Genomic DNA, 24,857 nt, shown 5'->3' on the forward strand with positions numbered 1-24,857 from the left:
CTTTCATACCGTACATAGCTAACCGTGCTAATCGGAGGTGCGGGAGGGACAAACTAAACAAAAAAAGCAGTTCCAAATAAATTATTTTCGATTTAGATAAAAAAAATCATAGCTCCAGTGGCTTCCTAATATCGGAAGAGCGTTCCAGATGGCCGCAGAAGCACATCTGAAAGCGTGCGATGCAGATGTATGGCAAGTGATCTCAGCGCAATCCACCAATCCTGCGTCCCAGCCCCACATTACTGCTGGATGAAGGCCTCCGCAAGCAGTGATCATCTCTCACAGTCGAGCTGATTTCCTCACTCCATCTCCGAGCCGAACGCCTTCTCGGGCGTCTTCCCTCCCTTTGGCTGCATTACTTCCCAACGCACCAGCAGCCCGCAAAATACTTTCACATCCAAACCGCGACAGACATTCAATGAATACTCGACAGAAAACAACAGCGGTTACAATTGTTTACTTTTTACGCTGCGCTGCAAAAAAATATATATAACGGCCTTGAGTATTCTACGCATTGTTTCACAATTCAATTTTCCATCTTACGATGGCCAAGCAACGACAACTAAAACACGCTTGGGCCACTTCACTCGACCAACGTCAATCTGTGTTGCTCGCAAAGCAAGAACCAATCGAAGCAACAAGAAACGTCTACAGCCGGCAAGGGTCTCCTGGCAACGCATTGCTTGTTTTTTTTAATGTTCAACACACTACACCTTTTTAATGTTCAACACACGCAACAAACGGTTGACTTGAATAAACGTGGCCGGCATAATTAGTGAACACAACACGGCAAGCTGCCTACGACGCTGTAATGGACAATGGGGGTGTAGTAGACTACGTTATAGCTGTGATGCTACACTATTCGTATTAACTATTACTATAGTAATTGTTAATACTATTAGTTAATAGTTAGCAAGAGTAGGAGTGAACTGATTACGTCCGTGATGCGCAGGAGCTTCAGAAGAAATCGTTTTCTTCGGGGGCATCCAAATCCGTGTACTGAATCATTGGGCGGAAATCTCTGCAGGGAAAAAACAAAGACAACAACAATCAACCACATAGCCATCGGACACATGGTTGGGCCAAGTGCTGGTTAGCGAGGAGCACCTATGACGGCCGGCAAGACACACGAGGGAGTGGGGAGTGGCCAGCGCCACGCCCGGCCGCCTGCTCCCCACACACCTGCACACCATTCTATGGTGTGTGTGAAGACGGGGGCTGTGGTGTGTGACGGTGTGTTCGCACCTCCTGCTCTTGATGTAGTGGCTGGAACCCTGGCCCCGGTAGGGGTCGAAGCCCCCGCGAGGGGGAAACTGTGGAGGCGGCTGCTGCTGCTGCTGTTGCTGCTGCGGTGGTGGGTACGGGGACCCTGCGTGACACACACACGCACGCACACCCTCGTTAGAACAGGGAGAGAGCCAGCATTGTAATGCGAGAAGGCCGTGTCACCACGCTAGCTTGAACACTACACAAGGGAACAGTATCTCTGTCAGTCCACTGGTGCACGAAAGGTCTCCCCCCCCCCCCATGCCGTGTGATGAACTTCATATATATGGGTTGGTAAGATGGCTTGTAGTGTCAAATGTGCACCTCGTCTGGATGGCATTGGTGGATGCGGAAGCTCATAAACGATGAGCTCGATGCATAGTTCAGGTTAATGCTCTTATTTACCGGGTGTAACAATAAAAATGTGAGCAATAATTCGGACGACGTTGACACTCACCTCCGTACGCAGGCATGGGAAGACGTTGGAAGTTGTAGCTGGGCATCAGAGCCTGGGGGTTTGGGAAGATTCCTGGGAGACAGACACGTGATTGTTTTTTGTTTGTAAACTGCAACAGAATGACAACTTCACTAATATATTGTAATTGTATATATAAAACACGCAATGATGAGACATTTGATCGCCATTACTCAATTGGGATTTTAGGAAGCCACTGGAGCTATGCACTTTTGAATCGATATTGAAATCGAATTTCTTGAGAATTTCTCTTTGTGTTTAGTTTTTCGTCCTTCCCCGCACCTCCCATGACCACGGTTCGTTACATACGGTGCAAAAAAAAGTTCAACATGCACGTACACACACAGCAACATCGCCCCCTACTGTGAAAACTTGGTAGGACCCTCCTGCAAAAGTCTTGAGACTCAGCGAGGCTCTCTTGAGTAAACGAGCGTAATCTTAATCATCTGAGTGCGTGGACGCTTGCGTGGACGCTTGCGCGTGCGTGTCACGTGCGTGGCTGCGCCTCGTGTGATTTGTGTGCGGTGCCAATGACTGCCCAAGTGCTGTGGGTATTACACTGGGATGTTTGGCCAACTCCATTAACGAGCGTTTATATACGTGGAAGGAAGCCGGAGTTCCCGGAGGAAAACCCACGTGTGTCAGGAGGGGAGGGGTGGGGGAGTAACGCTCAAATGAAAGTCAATTCATAATAAAGGTTTTGTTTGGGTAAAATCGCATCAATTATACATGTGTCGTTAGACCCGCCACCATCCAAAACAGCCAATTAGTAAGGTTTGTCATGTTAACAAAGTGTGCCAATTAGTTACTACTTCAGCACACCAGTGTGTTGGAGAGTAAACCCACAACATCTACAATGAGTACGACGTTTGGCTGATTACAAGCTTCACCAGGCGATTTGCCCGAATCGACAAATGCCTACTTTTGCCATCTAATCCAAAAAGCACCACTTTATTATGGATATTGGTCACGAAAGACTACGTGTTGAGCTTAAAATCAATCTACTTGCTGTACTGCTCTCCCCTTGTATGTATGGTGGTGCAAACTTCTTTCGCACCGTGCATAGCCAACCGTAGGAAAGGGAGTTTCGCACATTTGTGCTGCGATCCACCAATCCTCGGTGCCTCCCCAAGCGCTGGACCAAAGACGTGTGCCACCAGCCCGAGAGTGCGGTGCCCTATCCCTCCCGCAGTGCGAGCGAGCGAGCCGAGTTCGGCGTGTAACTTCCAATATTAGAGCTATGCACTTTCTGAATCTAGATTGAAGATTGCTTTGTGTGTTTAGTTTGTTGTCCTTCCCCCGCACCTCCGACCAGCATGGTTGGCCAAGTACGGTGCGACAGGAGTCCAACGAACATACCGGGCATCATGTTGCACATGGTGAAGCGTGGCTCCATGAGGTGCGGCCGCCGCTTGTCCATGAGGAAGTTGTTGAAGAAGCCCACCTCCTTGCGCACCTCCTCCACCTTGTCCAGGTGCTTGTTCATGATGTGCTTCCGCACATACTCGGGGCTCTGGGCGCACAGCACACGCAGGACCACGCCGCCGGGTCAAGCGCGTCGGCCGGGCTCGTCGTTTGCGAGTCTGCACGTGCACAGCGATCGCCAGTACGGATTCGACTCGAGGGAATCGAATCGTGACCTGGGACTGCGAGAAACGATTGCTCAAATCGCACAACCAATTTGTTCTCAAAACTTTGCAACATTTAAAACTGCCTGCAGTTTTGTCCACATCTAAGAGAGTCTTTGCACAACAAGGAAATTAAATGGCACATGCAGCATTGTAAAAACAATAGCTCGCAAATTTACAACACGCAATGTAATACGTCCGCTCCAAATCGCCGAGAGAATCGACTAAAATAAGTCTGTCTCGAAGCAACCAGTTGTGCAACTGCTCGGAACAGCTTGCAGAGAAGTCCTCGTACAAGCGATTCAGTTGCATGCAATCGAGTTGCACGACACGCGCGGGGTGCGTGCAACCAGGCGTGAGTGACAACAGTGTGCAGCGCGTGGTGGCCATTACTTCTGGGCAACACGCAAAGCGCTCTCTGCGTGCAGCGCCATTCACACGACCGCCGCTCGGCTACCCGGCGGTGTTCGACAGGCTCCGCAACACGTCTGGCCAAACGCACCTGGAACTTCTTTCCGCTCAGTGGGCACTGCCACTTGTCCTTGGCCTGCTCCTGGCAGTTGGCCGAGATGAACTTCTCCACCTCCTGCTCGGGATCCCTGCGACCCATGACCTCGGCTTCCTCGTCCTCCAGCGTGTCCCGCTGGAGGAAGAGCGGCCGCAGCTTGGTCTCAAACTGACGCTCAAATTCCGCCACTGCGGAGCGTGTGGACAAGGGGAGAAACGAATGACGTCAGAGGGGGGTGGGGGGGGGGGTTAAGACACCGCTGTGTTGAACGACCGTAGAGTTGTCGGTGACGTGGTTGACAATAACAGTGTTAATAATGTGGACTGTTATCCGGGCTGGTTATCGCAACTGTGCCATGAAGCCGGCGACCCGACTTCCATTTCTGGCCGCGCCTAAAATCAGCGGCGAGTGATATACCAAGAATCCCATTCATCAGCCTACGCTGACCAAAGTGGTGAAGTACGGTCAAACAACCCTTAATGATGACAGACAAGGCATGGGAAGGCCTTCATTCATCCACCCCCAGCCCCCTCAAAGATCGCGCCGCTCACACACGCGTGTGCGAGCGTGCCGCTCACACACGCGTGTGCGAGCGTGCCGCCGGTGTTGATGCCGTGACGCTGTAATGGACGAGCACCTTCATTGGGGTTGAGCTTGCTGGGCTGGGGACCGCGCACGTGCACCATGCCGCAGCGGTTGGGCATCTCGTCCTCGTGCGGGTACTCCGTGTGGTTGTAGAAGTCCACCGAGTGCACGATGCGCAGATAGAACAGCAGCTGGTCCAGCATCTGCGAGGGTCGGCAGGCCGGGTGGGGGGGGAACATGTATGTAGGTATGTTGAACTTACATCAGAATTTAATCACAAGGATGCAAAAAAAAAAGCACGAAACGAGATTCTTGCGTCGCAATCTTTAAAAAGAGAACCTTCAATGATGTTGTTAAGAATAACCATGACAGAGAGAGAATGTATGTGTGAACTTCTTTCGCACTGCGTATAGCCAACCGTGCTAATCGGAAGTGTCAGGGAAGGATGACAAACATGATATCGATTCGCATCGTGCACGCTTTCAGATGCGCTTCTGCGGCCGTCTGGAACAGCCTCTTCCTTCCGATATTAGGAAGCCACTGGAACGATGCACTTTAAATCTAGATTGAGAACTAATTTCTTTAGAACTGCTTTAGTGTTTTTAGTTTGTTGTCCTTGCCCCGCACCTCCAATAAGGACGGTTGGCTACGTACGGTGAGAATCAATTCATATTCTTTGGGTCTTTCAGTAGTTTTTGTTATTTTCTTCGAACCTATCTACGTGACTTTAGCGAAAGACCAAAAGAATATGGTACACGAAAGAAGTTCAACGTACATGCATCTGCCCCGCCATGGCAGGCAGAGCAGCAAATAGGTTGCTGCCCTGTATGCAGAGTTGAAATGTTATTCCCTCGTAGACATGGGTTTTCATCAGGCACTCCCAAGGTTCAACATGCATACATATCAGCTTCATCAAGGCGAGGGGATGCTACCATTTGTGCAAGCAGTGAGCGCACTGGACCATCGGTTTGGGTCCATCTCCCAGTGTGGCAGTGAAACTATGGTGCAAGTTTCCCATAGTCACCCCCCCCCACCGCAACATTATTAGGCACCGCATTCAAGTTGAGCACCAGTTCGTATGTGGTGGGGTAGAGTGGAGGTGGTCCCACCTCTTCCAAGATTCATTCAAATTTTTTTTTTTTTGTAAAAACTCGCCCCCACTAAAGAGGGCATCGCAATACGTTCCAGTACAAGTTAAATGAATGTCGTCCTACCTATAAAATCAGGACGCATACAAAAATGAGATGACTGGCTAGCATGAAGAATAAGCCAGAAAATACTATATTCGTAATGATCATGGTTTTTGATAGAGCTCCCTCTAGTGGAGGCCATTCCGTCAGCAGGGCCACAAGCAAATAATTACGAGGCAGCACAATTACCTCTTACCACAGACACGATCCCACCGATTTAGAGACTTTTTCTAAAGAGAAGAGCACCCCCGCCCCCCCCCCCCCATGCTTGCAACAGGCAGGTTCACCTTGAGCAGATCCTCGTTTTTCTCAAGGAAGAATTCCTTGTTCGGTGGCGGCGGCGGCGGTGCAGGTGCCGGTGCTGGTGCCGGTGCCGGTTGGTCCACCGCGGCCTCCTGCTCCTTCTTGGCAGCATCTTCATCCACGTTCACCTTTCCATCCTCCAGGTACTTGGACAGGCCTCCCAACAGCGGGTTAGCGCCGTCGCTGGTACCCTGGGCAGCACACAACACCGCGCTCAGTAAAGCGCCTCGCACAGCCGCGCGCACCAACGGGTCTTGTCGTGATTTCGTGGCTCTCGGTCAACGGCCCGCCGATACGGAAGCGTGCGTCGCAGTTCGAAAACAACACCTGCTTTTTGACGTATTGATTACTTGCCGATTGCATTGCTCCTGATCTTCAAGAGCTAAGCGACCACAAGAGGAACGCCACGTGGAGACGACCGGCAAACAACGTCAATGCGCAAGTCGGTGCAAACATCTTTCCAGAAATTGCCATTTTTTGTCCTTCCCTCGCACCTGCGGCTAGCAAGGTTGGCTATTAGCTGCACTAATAAATTTCGATTTAAAGCTTTCGTGACTGCAGGGATTCATCTTCTTGGTTCTTTTGGTAAAGCCCTGTAGAATGGAAATAATAAAATAATAAAAATAAAACATAAAGCCTGGGGTGTGTCATTCAAACTCTGTCTTCTCGACAGACCTGTTCTTCACCTGAGGACGGCTGCTTGCGTTGTGGCCGAAACGTCGTGAGAATTATTTTATTACGTTGTATTTTAATTATTTTATTATTTCCATTCTACGTGACTTTACCGAAAGAACCAAGAAGCTGCACTATTAGTCTGCTGCAGAAGAACACATTCAATGACCGGGCAACAACACTGTTCATAGTTTATCACGCTGCTCAAGTCACGCCACCGCAACGGCTTCTTTACTCTCGGCGGCTGACACAAATGCGTTTTAACAATACAAATTAAGATAACGCCAAGGTGTTGATGTTAATATGCGCCAACACCCCCCAATCCCCAAAAGGAATATGACAGTTCTATTTAGCTCCCCGGAAAGAATAGGTCCCCCTGTCCCTGCCGCACATGACACGAGGCGGCATATCCGGGGACCGGAGTGCGGTGTGACCTCTGTGCGTGCCGGCGCTCACCGGGATGGTGGTGCCCTCGGTGTACTCCCACAGCTTGGCGCGCCGGTCCAGGGCGTGCACCAGCTTCAGGGCCAGGCGCAGGTGGTTGCGCGCGACGGTCGCGTGCAGCGACACGCCGCTCACGATGCGCATGCGCCGCGCCAGGTCGCGGTTCACCACGGGGCTCAGCTCGCACTCCCGAAGCTGTGGACAGAACGGGGACAGAACGGGGAAGATGGGAACGGGGGGGGGGGGCAGGAATTATAGGTTGCGATGAAAGATTCCGAGAAGGTGCTGGAAAGTACGAGTAAAAGACTCAATTATTAAAGGTCGTTTAAGCGGGGGCAGGCGTAGGATGAAGGTGTACGTAGACAGGTCACCGTGGCGCTCACTTTTTTTGAGGGCTGACATTCTCAAACCCGCTGGGTCGTGACGAGGCCAGGATCTCGCAAGTTCAGCAAATGGGTTGTGAACAAATCCGTAGGAATGTTTGTTATGCTTGGGTCTCTTGCTGACAGGCAAACTATTCTATTCTTGAGTATGGCAGTCGTGCTCATAATTTAAAACGGAATTGTGTCGTCATGACATGTACATTCTCACCTTCACATTTTGCAGGTTCCAGCAGATGTCCTGTATATTGACATGGCCGCTGAACGTTACCCAACCACGCCGGTAAAACCTGACGAGCAAACAGACAGATGACCAATTAAGAGATTGGTTTCGATGTTTTGCAGACAGGATTGATTGCATTTTAAAACAAACACATCAGCGTGCTGCTGTATGTTTGACGCCCCTGATTACGTGCGACAGCAGGCGTGAATGCCGGTAACTTCAAGCGCCTTGCCAATTCATTTACACCTGCGCACCTGCCAAATCGTTCCCGGTCTGGCGAATCACGCCTTTGTTCAGCCGGTCACAAGAAGTACGAGTCATTTCAGCACAGAGGGCAGTTGCAGCCACACCAAGCACAAACAAGGGTAAGATTCACGCTCACGGCTAACCGCTTGCTGCAAGCAATGCACTCCAATCCAGTGGGAAAAGTCGTGTACATCCCTGGTAATTTATACCGGAGCGAGGCAGGGGTTGTGTGGTGAAGGTTAGTTAGAAATAGAATTAACCCAAAAGCTCCCTTCCCCCCCACGCCTCCTACCAACCAGGGATTTGACGAGTTGTCACAATTCTGGGTGAGGTCTTGAACAGTACACCTTAGAAAATTATTATCTAAATTTTTACTGTCTCATTTTGTATTCCCGAAGTTTTTGTTGTTATCGTTTGTAGTTTTATTTTGCACCATTAGCCTAAATGTAACACGAGAATACAATGTGCACCTAATTTGTATAAGATGTAGATCATCAGCTCTCACACGTGATGATCACAAGCGTGCGTCACGAACTTAAGAAGCCAATTTTGATCGAAAAATCGATGATTGTGTCGTTGATTGATAACCGATTTAGTTTATCAAGAAACCGGTATATATTGGCTTTAACTCTAATTGACATTATACCTACACGATCTAACTCCCCAAAAGCAAAACCGACTTATAAATCATAGCACTGGTTGTAAAAGCTGAGCTATGAAAAGTTTACATCCAATAAATGCAATTAATGTCAAAAGGCAGCGATGCCCCAGGACATCGGCGCTTCTCACACGGCGGTTGTGAGCGAGTGCAATTGAACAGAGGGTGTGTTTACCCGCGCTCTGGCAGAGGCTCCGACAACGCCACTCGCATGAAGCCTGGGAACCTGCGACACAGCTGCACGCACGCACGCACACACACACACACGACACACGAGAAGTTACTCCCCGCTTTAGTCACGCACGCCCACACACAGCTCCCTCCCACGACTGACGGTGAGAGATTTGGGATCAGCACGGGTAGTTTCTGTCTGCATTCTCTTCTCAAAAATGTTTTTGCTACTTTATTCCCCAATTAAACTGCGGCAATAAAGATTCGGTTTACAAACAAAACCCCACATTGATGTTTAGGATAATATTTTTCGACGGGTGACGATTGTTGAGATGACCACAGTAAGCTATGTCACTCAAATTGATTGTGATGTGAAGTAAAAATAAAAACAGGAAAATTTTCAGAGAGAAAAGACCTACATCATTTGAGTGACTGGTCTACTAACAATGACATGGAGGTTTAGCGTGAAATTCATACATTTACAGTCGAGGAGAGATAAGGCTGCGTTAATGGTGTTACTTTAGCAGTGTTGGCAGCAGACATGCAGTCAATTAGAATTACAATTCCAGGTTAGATTGTTAGATGATATTACAATCACAGGGTCACTGCAATTCATTACAAATGACACCACTGCGATAGGAATTGAGGCCAGGTCTGTACTTAGCAGAGGCAAGGTGAAACACGGCAATGCGGGTAGGCGCGGTGGTGGCGACGGGTACGAGCGAGAGAGACTGGGAATGACTAAGTGCGTTCCACCCCCCCCCCACACGCACCGACACAATCTCTGCCTTGGAGATGTACGGCGCGATGTTCCGCAGGAAGATGGACATGTTTCGGTGGAAGTTCCGTGGCCTCGGCAGGAGACCTTGCTCTGGAGTCCTCTTCAGCACAAAGTCCACCTTCGCTTCTGCAGGCTTCTCCCCCGCGGTCTTGGATCCCTCCTTGGGTTCACCCTTGCATTCCTCTTTCAATTCACCCTTGGGATCTTCTTTCAATTCCTCCTTGGGATCTCCTTTCAATTCCTCCTTGGGATCTCCCTTCAATTCCTCCTTGGGATCTCCTTTCAATTCCTCCTTGGATTCCTCCTTGGGATCTTCTTTGGATTCTTCCTCGAGTCCATCCTTAGATTCCGTTTTCAATTCCTCCTTGGGATCTTCTTTGGATTTCTCCTTGGGTTCATCGTTGGATTCTTTTTTCAATTCCTCCGTGGATACCTCCATGGGCTCTTCTTCAGGTCCCTTCGTCGTTTCTTCCTTGGGCTCTTCCTTGGGCTCTTCCTTGGGCTCTTCCTTGGGCTCTTCCTCTGGCTTCTCAGAACACTCTTCTTTGCTCTCTTCCTGCTCCTGCTTGGCGCTTTTCACCGATTCCGGTTCCACACTCTCCTCCTCCTCCTCCTTGGATTTTTCCTCATCTGAAACTCGGAAACGGCAAGTCGCAATGAAAAACAAGCAAGGCAGAAGAAGGGCAATTGAACATCACGCCCAAGGGCAAACGAGACAAGTGCGTGGCCCACTTCTCACCCACTCACCGGGAGGCGTGCCGTCCGACGGTTCCTCTTTGATGGGGGGAGCTGTTTGTTCTGCCTCCGATTCAGAAGAGCTCATCCCGTCCTCCTCCTCCTCTATTCCCTCATCCTCGTCCTCTTCAGACCCTCGGGAACACTTACGTTTCCTCGTTTCCTTCTAAAGAACGAGACGTTCAGCGATGAGCAGATTCTCTAGCACCTGGGATCAACAACAACTGCCATTTTCCACTAAATGGCGGTGACGTCACCACGGCGCTTGTGCCAGGCTATGTGCACTTTAAGGCCACGTAAAGTGCCGAACGCCCGCTGGTAGGTCAAGGGACAGACCCAAGTGCCATGGGTTGACGGAAACGACTGGCAGACGCACCAACTGTGCCACCTGCCACACACGCAGGCGTGCGACACTCACACGGTTTATATCCAGTGCAGATGTAACCATTCACTCGTCTCTGTAATCCAATGAACTGTTATTATTTGAGGTTACTAGTGTGTTTACAAATTATTCATTTTTTACGAACTGGTACATTGAGAATTTAGAGAGCAATAACATCCAAAAATGAAGAATGAAAGATTCTTAAATTTAACGGGAAGACTTTCACGACCAAGATTGTGATTTATATTTTTTTGGGGTAAGATTGTAATAGTTTCTTACACCACCACGCTTGCTTGCGAAAGCCCTAACACACGACGGCCAACCAACGTCGTCAGATGGCAAAGAAAGCTCCAGCTTTCACGCTATAAACCAATCATAGCCATCTGTCATGCACAATTATGTAAACCTTCGCTCCTGCTATATAGACAACCCTGCATCGCCTTGTTGCTGTGGTTGTGTTTACTCTACACGCGAGTTTTATGGTTCATGCCTCCGGTGAAGAACTCTGCTTGGCATCTTCCCCCGGGGATTTTTTTTCCTCCACAGCATCTGGTGCCTCCTCCTTGATCTCGGCCGCAGCAGCTGGCTCTCCTTCCTGCACACACACGGCGAGGAGGTGAAGGGTAAGAGCGCGGCGACACACACGCCTGTGAACCAGCCCTCAAGGAGGCAAGGGTTGGTGGACCTTGTGGATTTGTGAGACTCTCAAATGTGAAGTGGCCAGGGGATGGTAGTGTAGGGGTGTTAGAGAGAGCCGTTATGCATGGCAGCTTATGGGAAACAAACACAGTGGGCGGGGCTACGTGAGTGCACGGGGGGGGTGCTCTCAACGACGTCCGCACCAGGCAGCCCGGGGCCCCACCCCTCAGCGGGGGTTGAGTATAAAGGGGGATGTGTCAGAGGGCTCGGGGCAGAATGTTAAAGCTAAACGAGTGAAGACCGAAGATCGTCTAGCTAGAGCCCTGGACTCCCCTGGGACGCCGCCCTTGTCAGGGCCGCGCAGGACCGAGCCAGCGGCGTGGTCCCGAGAACCAGAGCTAGTGCTCTGGGACTCCGGGTACCGTAGCCCGACTTACCAGTGTCGGGCCAGACAGCCTCCCCTAGCCCGTTAGTGGAGGACTAGGAGGTAGGTCAGAGATAGCTAGCAGTGTATTCCCAGCTAGCCGGGTGAGGGGGCCGATACCCCCTCCAGTATTGTATGTCCGCGGTTGTGACAACTGTTGCGGAATAAATACGTGTGCCTCAACCCCGGGTGTCTAAGAGTCCTCAACGGTATTACAGTAGTACAGGAAGTATGTTTGTCAGCCCATCTGTGCGGATCATTTAGTTATTCAGTCTTTTATATATGGAGGTTTTCCCCCCGACACTCCAGTTTGGCCAAACATGAGTACAACATCTAAACGTGGGATGCTCCTCATAAAAAGGTCCAATTCAACTGGAATACGAAAATAGTCCCTCGGGTTAACGTTTTTAATCCGTTCCACGAAAACTGTTTACGAAAATAACTGTTAGTGTTTGCAAGAATAGAAAGTAAAATGTAAACAAAGCCAATCAAGGGTTAAACGAGAATGGGCGTAGCTGATTGGCTGAGGCATTTCAGGTCACTTACGAGCGCTCGGATTGGCCAAAATTGGCGCCCGCGTGCATAACGTAAACACACCGTTAGTCAAAATGTTAACGTTAGTCGAAACCATGGGCGGCTCCTACGAGGCAAAATGTTAACCGAAAAACCGCAAGTCGATGTCACTGTTAGCCGAGGTACGACTATTTTTAGACAATCATTTTAGAATATAGAGGGCAATAAGTTCAATTGTTTTCACGAGGACGAGTTAATGTAGTGGTTCACAGATAAGGGTAGATTTGCCCCACTTACAAGAGATACATAGATGTTGATGTTTCGATTGTCACGATTCGGGGGCCGTGGAAATGCATAATCTCTTGAAGTATATTTTCTCAACCGTCAACATCGCCGAGGCTCTTAAGCGACTGATTACATTGTTTTTTTTACTCGACTGTAACAACTTGTCATGGTGGCTGTTACAGCCCATCATTTAGACAAAAACCCCAACCCCCACACAATCAATAGACTGACAGCAGCATTCTCAAAGTGGCCTATTGAGAATTAATTCGCACATAGAGTCAGAATGCTACGTACTCCCGTCCATCAATGTGGCGCAGATCTGTCAAATAGAGGCATTAATTCTTAAACATTGGAACCCATTCAGAGCAGACGGGCACCTTGTTGGGTATGTCTGGGGCCACGTTCTCTTCTTTGGGGGGCTCCACCACGCTCGCTTTAGGGGTGGGGGTCACAGGTTTGACAACTATCGGTGGCACGATCCCCAGGGGCACCCACGGCGGAATGACCGGCTTCGGGGGCTCCTCCTTCACTTCCAGGGCCTTCAGATCCTCCGCCGTGCCGCCCTCCATCAGCATCGAAGCTGTGCGAGCAAAGACAAAAGTCGCATCACGAGTCGGTCACACGCTTACGCCGGTAACGTCGTCACCGTCACCACGCACGTCTCGAGCACGCCAGGAAAGGAAACAAGCAATATATGACAGCAATTTGACGGTGCTAGGGTCGCGACAGATAGGTGTGGAAGCTTAACCTTGCATTTGGGTGGAAGTCTTAAGTCTCGGGCCTGAGTAGGTACGGCCAAATCTAGCTGTCGCCTGATGATGCTAGTTGTAATTACTGGCGAAAAGTCGTACTCAGATTGTAAATGTTGTGGCTTGGCTCTCCAACACACCGGTGTGCTGTACTAGTGACGAACTGGCACATTCTGTTTACGTGACAACCCTTACTAGTTGTGGCTATGTCGGGTGGTGGCGAGTTTTAACGACACATTTATATATTTACACGATCTGACCCAAAAAAACTCTATTATGACCGATACATCTACTTAGATTTTTATCGTCTTTAAAAAGTGAAATTGTCGAACGTCATCGCCGCCCGACCGGACAAGCAAGTGAGCGAAGTGATTGGGCACCAGCATCGAGGAAGTGAGCGATCTGGTCGGTCTTGTCCAGATCCAGCGTGACATTGTCCAGCCACTTGTGCTGCTTGAGCATGCAGAAGACGGCGACGCGGTGGCGCGCCGAAGCGATGATGTCTCGCCGCCGCTTCTCCCTCTCGTCCGGGTGGTAGCGCGTGCGGAACCTGCGGTGACGGCGCGCGTGCACGGCATCGGCGTGTGCGGGCGAGCGCACGCAGGAGCACAAGGGAACAGGAGAAGGGCACTTGAGACAATGCGTTTTTTTTGTTCTGATCCAAACAACACAACTGCCGTTCACAAATTAGTAAAGTATAAAGTTAAGATTCAATTTGTTCAATGGTGTGCGATTCAAATGGATCACTGTGAATGTTTAATTGTTGTATGCAATTGTCTTCGTGTGTAAATCAAGTTTAATACAATCAAGTAAATCTATTTGTGTCACTTTCAACATTTTAAATTGCTCATAAATGCATGTTAACTCAATTTAGCAAAAAATATAAAATAAACAAATTTAACGATGTATCATAGCTTACTGGAAAACAGCACAGGTAAATGTGATTACAGCATCAGTGGGTAAAATTAATTGTAACACATGGCACAACTGAGCTGTTAAAAAGTCTGTGGTCATTTGTCAATTAACATTTGATTCCCTTCATGAGTGTCGTACTTATGAGTGGGAGCAATACCGGGGTGAGTGCAGATGTGCTTCGCTGGGCATGAGCTCAGAAAGACAACGCTAGCTCTGCACGAAGGCAATCGGCCACACACTACGGGTTTTCGGTGGGGCGCAGGCTTTGTTTTTTTGCTTTTTTTAAGGAAGATTGGAGATCGGGGGACCGGCGCTGCGTTGAGCACAGCGCCAGAGGAAGGACAAACAGTAAAACGTGGAGCGAACGTATTGAGGTGGGAAATACGGTTTAGCGCCCTGCATTGTTCGCAGGGCAAAGGAAACGCTAGCGTGAGTGGCCGTCCGACTGCTAACGCGCTGACCGACGACACTTTGCGCCCTAGCCAGGCTAGTCTGAACGCTGCATTGTGCGCAGCGTTGGGGAGAGGACCCTAAAGCTACGCTACGTGCTCCAGTGGAAGAGACATCATTACACTGCGTCCCGTTGGCTGGTGTCGACACCTTGATCTTCAAGGGGGGAAAGAATTAGGTTCAAATGCAAATTAGTCACAGGCATCAAAACAAACATCACCGCTTCCGCTGTAACACACAGAGCCTCGAGTTGGCTGCTGTTCACATTTTACATTGCAGCCGTGCCTTTTTAGTTATCTTATCTCGAATGAGACATCTCCGCACGATGGTAGAATTAAACTGCCCAGCACCGTGAAAGAGATGCTCACAAATTTCGTAAATTAGAATTTATGCACCAATTTAGACAAACCAAAACAAAATTATCCAAAGGGATTTATCTTACTGCTCTTTGCATCAGAAAAGCATTTTCACAAATGGCTGTTGAACAAGAAGCAGGCACAGTATTACATCTGTGTAATATTTGGAACAGTATCCAAGATGCCCTAAAAATTTGAGTACAATTGACAATGCCAACTAGTGCTGTCAATTATTTAACATTTTTATAATTCTAATTTACAATTTTAAGGCAGTATCTATAAACAAAAAGAGTTACATTCATGCAAGGCATGCAACATTACTTATCCATATAAACTTTCAAATGCTTATTTTTAAAAGCAAATCAAATAAGTCGACATACTTTGGACAGTATAAAATTAACTGTGTTCAAGCTTAAATTATATAAATGCGTTTTTATATCCATCTTCTTGAAAACCCAAAACACAAGTGGCTCTGATATTGTAGAGGCATAGAAAATGTGTCCCATGCTGTCCAACATACATTCAAAGCTTCGTTACAAAATATATATTAAAAGTGACTTGTATACATGGTAAAGTGGCACTTATTAAAGCGGCGTTAAACCGCCACTTAACCGACGTTGTTTTCAGTGATGCTAATTTTAAAGGAAGTTAAATCAAAGTGATGTCACTAAAACGCTATCATGGTGTCCCTGCAATCCACTTTAAAGTATTTATCTATGAAGAAACCTTCAAACTGGTGTCAGACATGCTGGGAAACAAGAGAATGGTTACATGTCTGCAAGAGTAGAGCTTTTTGGTTTAGTTTTTGGGTTGCATCTTCCTTTAAATAATCAGAGCTGCACGACATTTTATTCAATCAATGTGAGTCCAAGGTGTCATCTTGTGACATTGCAGTGGGGACTTGAAAGTCCTCCTCTGCAGAAGAGAAGGATCACATGACACACCACTGCACTTGCCTCTGTAGGCACAGGCCCTCTTCTCTTTTCAGCTCGGCAGCGGAGATGACTTCATAATAAATCAGCCGGAGAGTTTTCCTTGCTCACTCCACTGCTGGCGGAAAGGCATCCACACTAGAGGGAGCTGCATAGAGCCCTTCAAGCAGGTAGTTATGTATTTGCTTGGTGTATCCCACCACGTGGACCTGCAGATCAACATCAATTGCGGGGTACTCATTTACACTGCTGGGTGAACAGAGGTGGAGGGGATTTCAGAAACCCGTGCCTTGTTTCAACTGCCACGGCAGGAAATCAAACCGCAGCCCTCTGGATTACAAGTCCAGAGCACTAATGATTACACCCACGGCCACTTCGTTTCTACGATCGCCTAATATATAGATACCGGCGAAGGGTACCGCCACGTCACTCAACGAGTGTGCAGAGCGGGCAAACGAGCGGTCGGGCGGGCGTGTGTGTTTGGACGACTCACCACTCCTCGCCCTTGTGCGCCAGGAAAAAGTCCTGCATCTGCTGCTGCTGGAACTCCTGCTTGTACTCACTGTAGAGCTTCACGGCCTCGGTCTCCTCGACGGCATCATCCAGAGTCACAAGGAACTCCTTGAAAGACTTCATGGTTGGCGGAGGGGGCGGCATCTCCATCTCCGGCGGCATGTTGCCAAGCCTGCCGACAAATATGGTGGAAATGCGGTGAGCCAAACCCTAGTTCTGCAACTTTCCGTCATTCCGTGAGCTTGCTTCCTGTAACCACTGTCATTACTCTGCACACGACGACACTATTCCATGGCCTATTGAATGCACTGTGTGCTTCATTTCTTATTCCAACACTGGTTTTGGCTCACCCATCATCAGCCATTGTTTTTATTACACGTGCTATAGCAGGTGAAAACCGGATGGATTGTGAATGAACGTGGAATGTCTTTCAATCAATGACTCGATGTATGCACAGCCCTTTGATGAAGCCACTGTTGGAGGAGGGCCTTCGCACACTCTTAAGGGACGTGGAGCTTGGCAATAATTTCACAATTCAGTGCAGGTTGGTGAAAGTAGGAAGCAAACCTGGGACCGCTGATAAACAGCACAACAATTGTTTGGCTGCCCTACCCATTCCTGCCCACCACACATCTCCCCGCAGTCTTGTCAGCCTTCATATGCGTTCGCTAACTGTACATTCCCCGTTAGTCCATTAAAGACAATTGAGATATTTGTCTAATCATGTGTATTTTGTTCATGTGCATGAAAGTCCCTCCGTGTGTTTATTTACACGCCTACATGTGTGTTATATGCCTATGCACTGTGTCCGTTTGTGTACGTATGTTTGCGTTTACATGTGTGTGTGTGTTATGTGTGTTGTGTGCATAGGGACCTGGCATGCACAGGGATGCCGTGGTGCTGCATGGGGTGCATCTCCTGGTGTCCCCACGGGGGGACAAAGTGCTGAGGTGCGGCTGGGAAGTCGTAGGGTGGGCGATACGGCTCCACGGGTCTCTCTTCCCTGCAGAGGAAACATTTGAGGGCAGAAACACGTGCACGAGGTCAATATCGAATACTTAGCGTGAACCCGTCCACAGTGGGTCACCCATAATCATTTTTAAATTGTAACACGCTGCACAGAATTCGCACTCTCTCTACAAGAGACTGGCAGTCACATGGTGAGCGAGCTGACAATTGTCCAAGCTCTGCGGTCCTCAATAGATGAAGATGTTTTCAGACACTTAATGAGTGTTCATACATATGGCAGGAAACTGGAAATCTCAAAGAAAAAAACACGCATGTGAGGGAGAAACACTCGATCCCGTACAGAAGGCAAAGATATTTGTGCACAATTTGCTGTACTGCTTTGTTTTTTTTAAACTCGTGTCAAATGTCACAGACCGTATAGAACGAAATCATTAAATCACGTGACACGGTTCAGTGATCCCTCACTCACCAATGTACAACAGAAATATATGACTCAAGTGTTGTGACAGGATGAAACTGTGTTGTTCATTGTGAAATTGACCCGTGGTGAAGAATTAAGTTTCATTAAAAATGTTTTTTTTATGAAGCAATGCGATGATGGTGGGACATTACTGGGCTCCCACCAGAGCATATATTTTGCAAAGATGCATGGGGTCTGTATGCACCCATCTGGTGAAAAGAATTTAATGAAGCCATCGCTACATCATATTCCAGCTAGTAAATCCACCTGGATAAATTGCCTTCACAAACTGGAGGCGATGAGACAATACTTGTCTTACCACTTATTAACATGAAACATGTTTTGCCATGAAAATCGTTGATTAATTTGCAACCTGCCACCCAATACAGCATCAACCGCTGAAAAATAAAGCGAAACAAAGACGTGCAACCGCAATTTTAAGCTGTAAAGTTAATTTAAACAGTCGTAGGTTGGGTTAATTATGGGAGCACTGAACACGTCTTGACACATTTAACGTAAATAACTTGAAACTAAAAGACGTTTAGAAATTTGACCAAAATTTAAACGAGTACTTTTTAAATGGAGGCATATTTTAAAACCAGTAAACCTTATTCCATGATTGAAAAGTAGATGCAAATTATGTCCTACACCCATTCTTTGGGGCCTTAACGATGCCAAAAGAGCCATTTCAGCTTTGTCAAGCGTGAAACGGATGGGACGGTGGTTAACACACTGCACCATAAACCTGAATACCCGAGTTTGATTCCCAGCCATGGCGAACATCAGTAGGAAGTAACAACTGAAATAGCACCCACCACCTCCCCACCCCCCCTTCACCAACCCACAGTGACCAACGTGAATGCAAAGAAAGCCCCACCACCGAAACGGTGTAGGAAGGCCTTCATCAAACAGAGGGTTGTACACTATGTTATTGTTATATCAAGAGTGTGTAACATTGAGGTAATGGGACAATCAAGCGCTCACCATTCTCTCCGCATGCGTTTGGGTGGGGGGCTGATCTCGTGTCGGGGAGAGTATCTCTCCCACCGATTGCGGTCGTAGTCACGGTAGTCTTCCTTGCGGCCCCTGTCCCTCTCGCTCTCTCGCTTACGATGATCCCGACTGCACGGCGGGGACAAAGTGGTCAAAGACATCATTCGTTGTTGCATTGTAGCTGTTAAACAAACAAAAAAGTACATTTACTCGCCGACAAATATGGCTCCATGCTGAAATTAGGCCCACCAAAAAAAACATTCAGCATTATGGAAAAGCATTAATCACTCATCAAACGGATTTTATTTCAGTTCTAGAAATTGAGTTGAATGATTTTTCATTTTTAGGTATTTATTTATAAAGGGATGCCATCTAGGATTGGATGAGGCCAATTGAATGAAGTGACCCCTGGCTTTACTGTAATAATTTCAGAAATACATTTCTTTATTGGAAAGTTTGGATTCTACGATTAAGAAAATGTCACTTATGATGTATCTCCACCAAATCATATTCATAATATTTACTTAATTAAAATTCACTCAAAATATAGAATTTAGATTAATGAAACAAGGCGTCATATTTCAATAGCAGGGCAGAAAAAAATGAAACAAAAGACAATTTATTGTTGAAACTAAACTTGACCCAGATTTTACAATTCACTGCATTGTATGGAGGGGAGAATGGATGTATAATTACATTCATGGATACAATTGATAATTCATACAACCACGAAGTGGTGGTGGGCAGCAGGTGACAGTGGAGCAAAAATCATTATTGTACTGTACTTCTATGCCCTCCACGTCTATGCTCCCCCGCCTTCATCAACTTGCACTAACCAACCCTCATGACCCCACAAGGTGTGGAAAGGCCCTCGTCCGTCAGCGGATTGACAGAAGGGGCTGCAAACGTAAATATAAAAAAATGCAAATCGTTGAAGTTAAAACGTGTCCGTGGTTTGTGTTTGAGAGAGAGACGCACCTGAAGCTGGCGTCACTCCTCCTCCGCTGGTCCTTGTCGCGCGTCTTGTCGTGGTCGCTGCGCTCCCTGCGAAACTTATCGCGCCTCCGCCGGTCGTACTCATCGTCGCTCTCCGCCATGGCCCGGCACGGAGCTCCGGTTAGCGCTGCCTCTCAATGTGTCAACCTCGGCAGCACCGGCCTGAAAACGATAAAGTCAAGCGATCACTCGTAAACGGCCTGCGACACACAATTACTAAGCACAACTTGGGTCATTGTTAGCCCCAATAAATCCATATCTCCAAGGTCCTGCGGTGAAAGTCAGACAGCACAGACGTGGAAGAAAAAAATGCAGAAAGCAAATGGGTTTTGCTGCACTGCCCATCCACGTAGCCACGCAGCTTATAGCGATATGTGCATGGTGTTTGCCCATAAAATGCACTATCCAGATTCAATACTGCTTAGCTTTCGAGATTTGACAAAGTTGGGCATGTTCCAGGCGATTTGGTCATCGACGATATGTTATAGAGTGGCTAAATGAAGCACACAATTAGTCAAATAACTCAAATGAAACATTTGCGAATACATTTTCAATATAAAAATGTCTACTTGGTTAAATCAGCAATGCGGTGGCATCTCCTGTTCAGACCTGGGCCAGTGATGGAAATTACAGATTCCCACGGCATATCCCAGTCCATATATAATCCATGCTGTGCAATACAGAGAGGCTCAGCTACACAAATGTGGACAACGCAAAATTAATATCACGACAACGATCTCATGTATGACCTTAACAGGCTGTTGGGGCAAGTGTTGTTAGCGAGCAGCGGCTATGAAGGCCGGCACGGCACACGTGGGGTGAGAGGCCAGCACCACACCCAGCTGCATTCGTCGCTGTTTAAACACCGCACCAGGTACTTAATTGGGGATGAATCGACCTAGGGGAGGCCCAGGACCGGTTCGGATAATCGTCACCGATGTTGGCCGTGAGCGGGAATCGAATTCGGGTCGCAGGTTCGTAGCGCAAGCAACCGCTACACTACCGCTCCCCACACACCAATACTTGCCATTCGCCAGTAAGTGACGGGGCCGTCACCATGGCGCCTGTGCCAGGCCAAGTGCACTTTGAGGCTACGTGAAGTGTCAAAGGCTCGCTGACAGGAGGTCTCGGGACAAACCCAGGTGCCATGGGTTGGCTGACGGAGATGACCGGTTAGATGCACCAGGTGTACCCCCCCACTACTGTGCTAATTTGCTGCATTTTCGCCACACGGCACCCCGCTCGTTGTTGTGGGCGTCGCTCATCTGCCCTCCGTTGTTGCTGGAGGGCGACTGCCTCCAACTGCCCAGCAGCATCCTTCACGAGCCTCTTCCATCGAAGCCAATATTGACACCGCCGATACCAGTCGTCAATAAGTCCACTCAGCTCCACATCCTCCCGTACCGCATCACTTCCATCTCTTCTCCAGCCCATGTCGTGCCCGTTTAGCCCCCTCTGCTTGGGCATGCGGGCAACATGACCCAGCCAACGCAGCCTTGCCTGCTGGAGGAGCTCCCCACAACAACAACACCCGCCATTCGCCACTAAGTGCTTGTGCCAGGCGATGTGCACGTTAAGGCCACGTGAAGTGTCGAACAGCCGTCGGCAGGTCACGGGGCAGACCCATAAGTTGACCGACTTAGACGACTGGCCGATGCACCACCTGTGCCCCTTACTGTGCCAATTTGCTGTGTTTTAGCCACCCGGCGCTCCGCTCGTTGTTGTGAGCGTCGCTCCTCTGCCCTCCGTTGTAGCTGGAGGGGGACTGCCTCAAACTTCCCAGTAGCCTCACGGTGCACCTAGCCTGGCACTGCCCAGGAGCGTCATTCACGAGCTTCCTCCACAGAGACAGTTCTTGAGACACTGCTGGTACCAGTCACCGGCAAGTCCACTCAACTCCACGTCATGGACCAAACCACTCCATCTCTTCTCTAGCCCCTGTGTCCCCACGCGTGTACACACACGCGCGCGCGCGCACACACGCGCGCGCGCACACACGCGCGCGCGCACACACGCATGTACACACACGCACGTACACACACGCACGTACACACACGTGTACACACACGCACACACGTGTACACACACACGCACACTCCCAGCGCGAGGCCGACTCATTACAGCTCGCCGAGGATCGCTCCTCTGCACAAACTAGTTACGCGGTTCAGTTTGCAATTGCGAGTTCACGTTGTAAATCAATGTAATATATATATTTTACAAATATTTCATAGAAGCTGGTTAGTAAGTACGTGCGTTCGTAAGTCGATGACCGCATTATATAAGTTACATTTATAACAATGGTAATGAGACCCATGCGCCTAGGCCTGAAGCCTGGCCGAGGCCACACGTTTTTATTTTAAAATAGAATCTTGATTAAGAACGCACGTTTCCCGCATTTTCTTCACTGCAGCTGCCCATTACGAACGTTTAAAAATAACTAAATGGAAAAAGAATGGCAATCACAGCGGTAGAATTGTAATACATAAATGTTGACGGGAGCGAGAGATGGCACGCACGCTTACCACAGAAGCTGGAAGAATCGCGATGAGGAATCGACACTTTGGTTATTCACAACCGATTAGCGAATTCGCAAATCGATTCCCTTTTACTGTTATATAGTACGTTGAATCGAAAATTCGTTAATCACACACGCGATTCGATACATGCATATAGGTAGTCCTCTACTTACGATGGAGATGCGTTCCGGCGACCCCATCGTAAGTCGAAGATGGCCTATCGCCTCCCCAGGAGTCTTAAAGAATGGTGATAATTTAACAAAACAGAGAAATTTACAGTACCGTACTGTATAAACTATATAATGTATGTATTTACTAATTACAATACTGTATTTTACAGTAAAATGTAAAGTAAAAAGACAAGGTAAATTATTAACCTACCTATATGAACTGCAATTTAATAGAAAGTTTTTTCAGGAAACAATCCTATCTGCTATAAAAAAAAACTTTTAACATGCATTGAACGCATCGTATCGCGGTAACCTTGAAATGAAATCGCTAAAGCTACGTATCATACATGCATTGAACGTATCGTATCGCGGTAACCTTGAAATGAAATCGCTAAAGCTACGTATCACACATGCATTGAACGTATCGTAACCTATCATATTGTACTGTACTCACCAAGATTCTGTCCGTCATCTGCATACTTGAACGATGTTAGGTTGTTGATGGCGATGTTGTCGTATCGCCATCGTAAGAACGAAATATCGTAAGTCGGACCACCGTAACTCGGGGACTACATGGACATATTTTATACTTTAGTTTTTTACGTGGTTGTTTAGTCACTGCAGCTACATACTGTTATTAATGCTACCCCTATCCTCTCCCTTTGATGCTGCTAATCCTGCATAATGCACGGGCATAATATGACTTTGAAACCCCCCCAACCACCTCCTACGCATTTCACAAGTAGTACTAATCACATACCTGCATTTCCATAAATATGCTAAATTCCTCTTGATATGCAAATTATTTTGTCAAGGCGCCCTTCCCCCCTTCCAACCCAGCATAAATATACGCTCCAAGCGTGGTGTTGTTTCATTCAGACGCTGTCTCCCCGACAGACCTGGTCTTCTTCACCTGAGGACGGCTGCTTGCGTTGTGGCCGAAACGTCGTGAGAATTATTTTATGTTTTATTTTTATTATTTTATTACCTCCCTTCTACGTGACTTTACCTAAAGAACCAAGAAGATACATGGACGTACACACGATGTATACAGAATCGATTAAACATTCAGAATCGATTCACAATCGGAACCTTCAGACTGGTGGAATCCGATGAGCTATGCAGCTCTTATTTCACGTTGCAATCAGCCGTGGTCTATCCACTGTTGTGTTGAAGGCCTCCTCCCGAAGCTGTCGCCATCTCTCGCGGTTTTGCGATGCAATACATCCACCGAGAGCGCCTTTGATGCTACCGCTCCGTTTACTCCACGTGGTATTTTTTAGTAAACTCATTTTGGCTTCGGCTCAGTCACGAGCGTCGATCACCGGTCCACCGGCCGTCATCCAACCACGAATGTCAGCCTGGGTGAAGACACCGCCTTCCTCAACAGTCTAACTAACCCGTGTATGTCCTCGAATCTAAGTGTCACTCTTCCTCGGCGTAGTTCTAAGCGCGTCTCATGGATTTATTTTTTGGGGAAATAAAAAAAACCGACGTCGACAATGAAAACCGGCGTACCCTAACTGGTAACCAACAGCGTGCCTCGAGAAACAGGTTTCAATTGGTGCACATGACCTGCTGTGGGCATGGACCGGAAACGTCGAACTTCATCGGTCTCGAATCTCCCGTAGACCACGTGACTTCTGCGTAGCCCGCCCCGCCCACTGTGAAAACAGATGCTGTGCTGTGCAGCAGCGTGGAATCCCCGATGTCGCCTCTTCCTCATCCCTATCTAAATCTCCCCTGACCCTTTGCTCTCGTTCTTCCATTCCCTTTCCATACCTTTTCCTCGTATTTCCCTTTTCCCTTCATGTATTATATCCTCGACTATTCCATTTGCCGTGGTGTGCCACTGGTAACAAAAAAAATAGGCTCGTGGACACCAACTATTTTTTTTTTACAAAAGTGTGGTTTTACACAACTCTTAACTGCAGATCCCATTATCCGTGGGGTTTATACGTGAATTTTACTCGTATGTACGTTGAACTTATTTCGCACCGTGCGTAGCCAACCGTGCTATTTAAAAAAACAATGCAGATAACCCTCGGATAAAAGTTAATAGAGAGCTGCTATGGCTACGTCGTGTGAAACAGGACAGCGGAGTTCTGCACTCAGTGAATAATATCTGAAGGCCGTGGCATTGTCATCTCCACAGAGCTGTTGTTGTCATCGACGCAATCAGCATGGTAGGTTGTATGTGGAACTTCTTTCTCACCGTACGTAGTCAACTGCGCAATTCAAATGCCGCTCCTTACCGTGTGCAGCTCCCAATGTCTCAAACACGATCTCTTTGGTCAATTAGTCCACTCACCTTTTTCCACTTTGTTGAT

At 48.1% G+C, this 24,857-nt stretch overlaps 1 protein-coding gene across 1 annotated transcript; it reads right to left on the reverse strand.

Annotated features, from left to right (window-relative positions):
* Window positions 1-450: 450 nt before the first annotated feature.
* LOC144730687 (serrate RNA effector molecule homolog) lies at window positions 451-22,470 on the reverse strand. The gene is made up of 20 exons (XM_078611365.1): window positions 22,364-22,470; window positions 19,824-20,003; window positions 18,837-18,974; window positions 17,298-17,426; window positions 16,404-16,595; window positions 13,638-13,807; window positions 12,886-13,088; window positions 11,138-11,242; window positions 10,278-10,428; window positions 9,523-10,160; window positions 8,754-8,815; window positions 7,663-7,741; window positions 7,084-7,266; window positions 5,940-6,146; window positions 4,515-4,665; window positions 3,872-4,065; window positions 3,101-3,254; window positions 1,724-1,795; window positions 1,246-1,369; window positions 451-1,021 (listed from the first exon to the last, which is right to left on the reverse strand). Exons 2-20 carry the CDS (start codon window positions 19,940-19,942, stop codon window positions 958-960), a joined length of 3,135 nt encoding a protein of 1,044 aa, XP_078467491.1. The 5' UTR covers window positions 19,943-20,003; window positions 22,364-22,470; the 3' UTR covers window positions 451-957.
* Between the last annotated feature and the right edge of the window lie 2,387 nt (window positions 22,471-24,857).

The sequence above is a fragment of the Lampetra planeri genome, chromosome 36, assembly GCF_965212315.1.
Source record: "Lampetra planeri chromosome 36, kcLamPlan1.2.h2, whole genome shotgun sequence".
Lineage (NCBI taxonomy): Eukaryota > Metazoa > Chordata > Hyperoartia > Petromyzontiformes > Petromyzontidae > Lampetra > Lampetra planeri.

Coding starts and splice junctions, on each gene's coding strand:
- LOC144730687 (XM_078611365.1), bottom strand. CDS start 19,942: ATGGCGGAGAGCGACGATGAGTACGACCGGCGGAGGCGCGATAAGTTT. Junction 18,975..19,823: donor AGGAGTGACGCCAGCTTCAG/GTGCGTCTCTCT, acceptor CCCGCCGTGCAG/TCGGGATCATCGTAAGCGAG. Junction 7,742..8,753: donor GAGCCTCTGCCAGAGCGCGG/GTAAACACACCC, acceptor TTTGCTCGTCAG/GTTTTACCGGCGTGGTTGGG.